The following is a 3,257-nucleotide window of genomic DNA, read 5'->3' as shown; positions in this document are numbered from 1 at the left end:
CTTCCTTTTGCTTACACACATTAAATAATCCCATCACGTACGTAATTAATGAGAGAGGCTAAAATGGATGAATACGATGAGTCAGCATCTCCATTCAGTGGCCCGAAATTGATTATATCAAGTCAAGGTCGCATTTCCCAAGGACTTTTCTTTTCTCCCTTCAAGCATTACACTTCAAATGGCCAATACTCTTCATACACGTGTCTTTTTATATCAGTTTCTGGATAACACGGAAACTTCCACCTGAATAGTAACATTTCCAACGTGAAATCTCAGGTCAAACTTGGGCTTGTGTCTTACTTTTTCCAATGGCTTGCTGGTCCAAACGTCACATGTCCTTCCACCAACTATAAAAAGCACGTTTGCATGCCACTTCTCTCAATCACAACTCATTCATCACATCCAATTCCAATCGTGTAGTACAACAAACCATAAGTGCGCACTATACATTCAAAAGACTCAGATCGATACTCAAGAAATCGTTGAAGGTTAAAATTTGTTACATTTTTGTTGTACACAGCAAAACTTGAAATCATTAAGATGGAGAGCAGCTTAGGAGACATGTTGTTGAAGGTTGCCATGTTCTTTGTGGTCCAAGCTTTGGTTTACCTTATCCTTTCAAGTTCATCAAACATCTTCTCCAAGGATATGAAGAGATCGAACAGCTTCAGGCCGGCGCGGTCCGTGAGTATTCGCAGGATGTTGGCTTTCATCTCTGATTTCCCCCCTGAAGAAGCAGAACCATCTCCTTCTTCAAAGGGTCCTCAATCACCGGCCACTCAAAGTTAAGATTCATCAACTATACCGCAATGAATTCTCAGGCTGCTTAATTAGGAGCTGTTTGCTGCTTGTAAATGCAAAATTAGATTAAACGCACGATCCTAGCTACATTATTGGTGTGGGATCTTGAATTCTTTTGATTTTTTTTTTTTTACTTACCTATATGATGTAATATATTTATGAATGGAATATTGAGATTGTTTTTTACTTCTATTGTGTACCTTGAGTTTGACTGTTTGAGGATCAAGTTTACGGTTTTAATATCTTTTTATTCCCTGGAATATAAAACTATTTGATGTTGGTTCCTGTTTGATTTTTATTGCAATAGGTATCAATTTTCTCAAGTCACGTTAATTGTTAACGTGGACTTGACCAATTATTCTCCAATATACTCAGTTGATGCCAATATGCCTACCAGAGCTAGCTAGAGTTCGAATTACTTTTGAGCAGGAATATTGCTTTGGCTTGTGTTCGGGATTAGAATTATGAAACCTTAATGGGTGACTCTCATTAAGGTTTTTTGTTCTTCGAAAGGGAAGGTTTTTCTGCGCTAGGTTTCTTCGTCTCATATCCAATGGAATAATAGTGGGTACGGAGGTGAGTATATTGTAGACACTCCGAGCTCAAGTAAGCAAGGCTAAGAGAAAATAGTAATTAGAGTAGAATAAATGTCTACTTGAGAGATGTCTCTCATTCTATTATATATATGTCGTGTAAAGATGGAGAAAATCATTCAAATATAGGATATGGTCATGTAACAAATAATACTACAATGATTAATCTCAATTCCCTTAATTGCGAAGGACCTCTCTAATTGGGTCAAACCTATTATATTATTCTGTAACAGTTGCCTAGTCCAATTGTCTGAGGCATGAGGATGCTTCGACTATCAAGTTCTGAGGATAGTCTCTATGATCCGAAGTTATTAAGATATCATGGCGCCCTTGTGATCTCGTGCTCCGAGATAAGGGTGATAGCTCTGAGTTTAATTGTGTGGAGTAAAGATAGCTAGCTCGGTTTGACATAAAAATGTGTCTTTTCAAGCGTACGAGGTTATCTGATGCATCTTTCAAATAAGAAGAATTGTGTCTTATCATGAACGTAATGTTTAAGTTGAGTATGATGAAAGTAATACTCGAAAAGTCACATTTTCATTCGTTTGAGGGGTTAAAGGTTGTCTCTTTTCCTTCCGTTGGAAGTCTTTAAGTTTTCACTTAAAATGTTACACTCTCCGATCATTATTATAAGAAAAAAAAATTAATTCATTCAATATATGATGTATCTAGTCTATAATAATGATTAGATACGTCATTTATTCAATGAATTTAAAATATTGTTTTTTTCTTATAATAGTGACCTGATGTTGTATTTTGAGAGACACGGAGTCACAAGTTTAATTTTTTGGTTTTTTTGTTGTTTGAAGGGGGCAGAATTTATCCGTTGGCTTCAACTTTCAAAGGGAAGATGATGAAACACATTATACATTGGTTTCAACTTTAGAGAAGGAACGTTCAAAAAAAAAAACTTTAGAGAAGGAGATGACTCGGTAGAGAGAGAATTAATGGTGAAGGTTAATTGGAATTTAATGCTAATAAATTGAAATATACCAATTAAATAATATTAATAATGGTATTGGTTAGTCTTAAAAAATGTTAATATTAGTGTAGCTTCCCTTCTTTGTTATGGGGCCTAGGGCAAATGCCTAAGTGGCCTTGCAATATCCACAACCCTAAAACTAGTCAAATAAGTTTTAAACTAGTAAAATAAGTTTTAAGTTACCTGAATGATATGTTAAACATAGTCAGTATGTTTGAATCAGGTGATTTCTACAAGAAAGAAAGACAAGTGGACTGGAATTCAACATAAAAACATCTTAATGTGTTTGGATAACACGTGAATGTAATCTGACAAGGAAATCGTACCTGTATTTTCATCGTAAACATTAAATTTAAAAAGTTATAATTTATCCCTAAAAAAGACTTAATTGAAAAAACTTTTTTTGGGTTACAAGAGGAAGTCAAATTGAAAAACTTTTAAATACACAACCAACATTTTTTAGAAAAAAAATTAATTCCTAAATACCCTTAAATTAAAAAAAGTACACTTTCATAAGTAAAATACAATAGAAACTCTTTAAATTAATACTCGGTAAATCAATAAACTCTCTAAAATAATAAATTTGTCCGGTCCCGACTTGGGCCAATGTAAAAAATTGAAAAACTCGATAAAATAATAAGATAATAATTTTTCGGGATATCCCTTTATAATTTTCGGTCCCAAGAAAATCATAAATTAATAATTCATATAAACTGAAAAAAAAAATATTACACTCTATTGAAATATGATTCAATAATTGTCTGTTTTCCTTTAAAGTTCAATTCTATTTGGAGCTCATATCTAACTTTTCTTATTGCATCCAATAGCTCAGGTGTTGTATTTTTTGTATTGTATCATAAAGTTGTCTTTTTATTTGGTAT

General features: G+C 33.4%; 1 protein-coding gene across 1 annotated transcript; it reads left to right on the top strand.

The window, feature by feature from the left end:
* The first annotated feature begins 370 nt into the window (after positions 1 to 370).
* On the top strand, positions 371 to 991 carry LOC130748157 (uncharacterized). Its single transcript, XM_057601318.1, has one exon. The coding sequence runs from the start codon at positions 541 to 543 to the stop codon at positions 787 to 789; it is 249 nt and encodes an 82-aa protein (XP_057457301.1). The 5' UTR covers positions 371 to 540; the 3' UTR covers positions 790 to 991.
* The last annotated feature ends 2,266 nt before the right edge of the window (positions 992 to 3,257 follow it).

The sequence above is a fragment of the Lotus japonicus genome, chromosome 3, assembly GCF_012489685.1.
Source record: "Lotus japonicus ecotype B-129 chromosome 3, LjGifu_v1.2".
NCBI classification, from domain to species: Eukaryota; Viridiplantae; Streptophyta; class Magnoliopsida; order Fabales; family Fabaceae; genus Lotus; species Lotus japonicus.
This window is presented reverse-complemented; position numbering and strand designations above follow the sequence as displayed.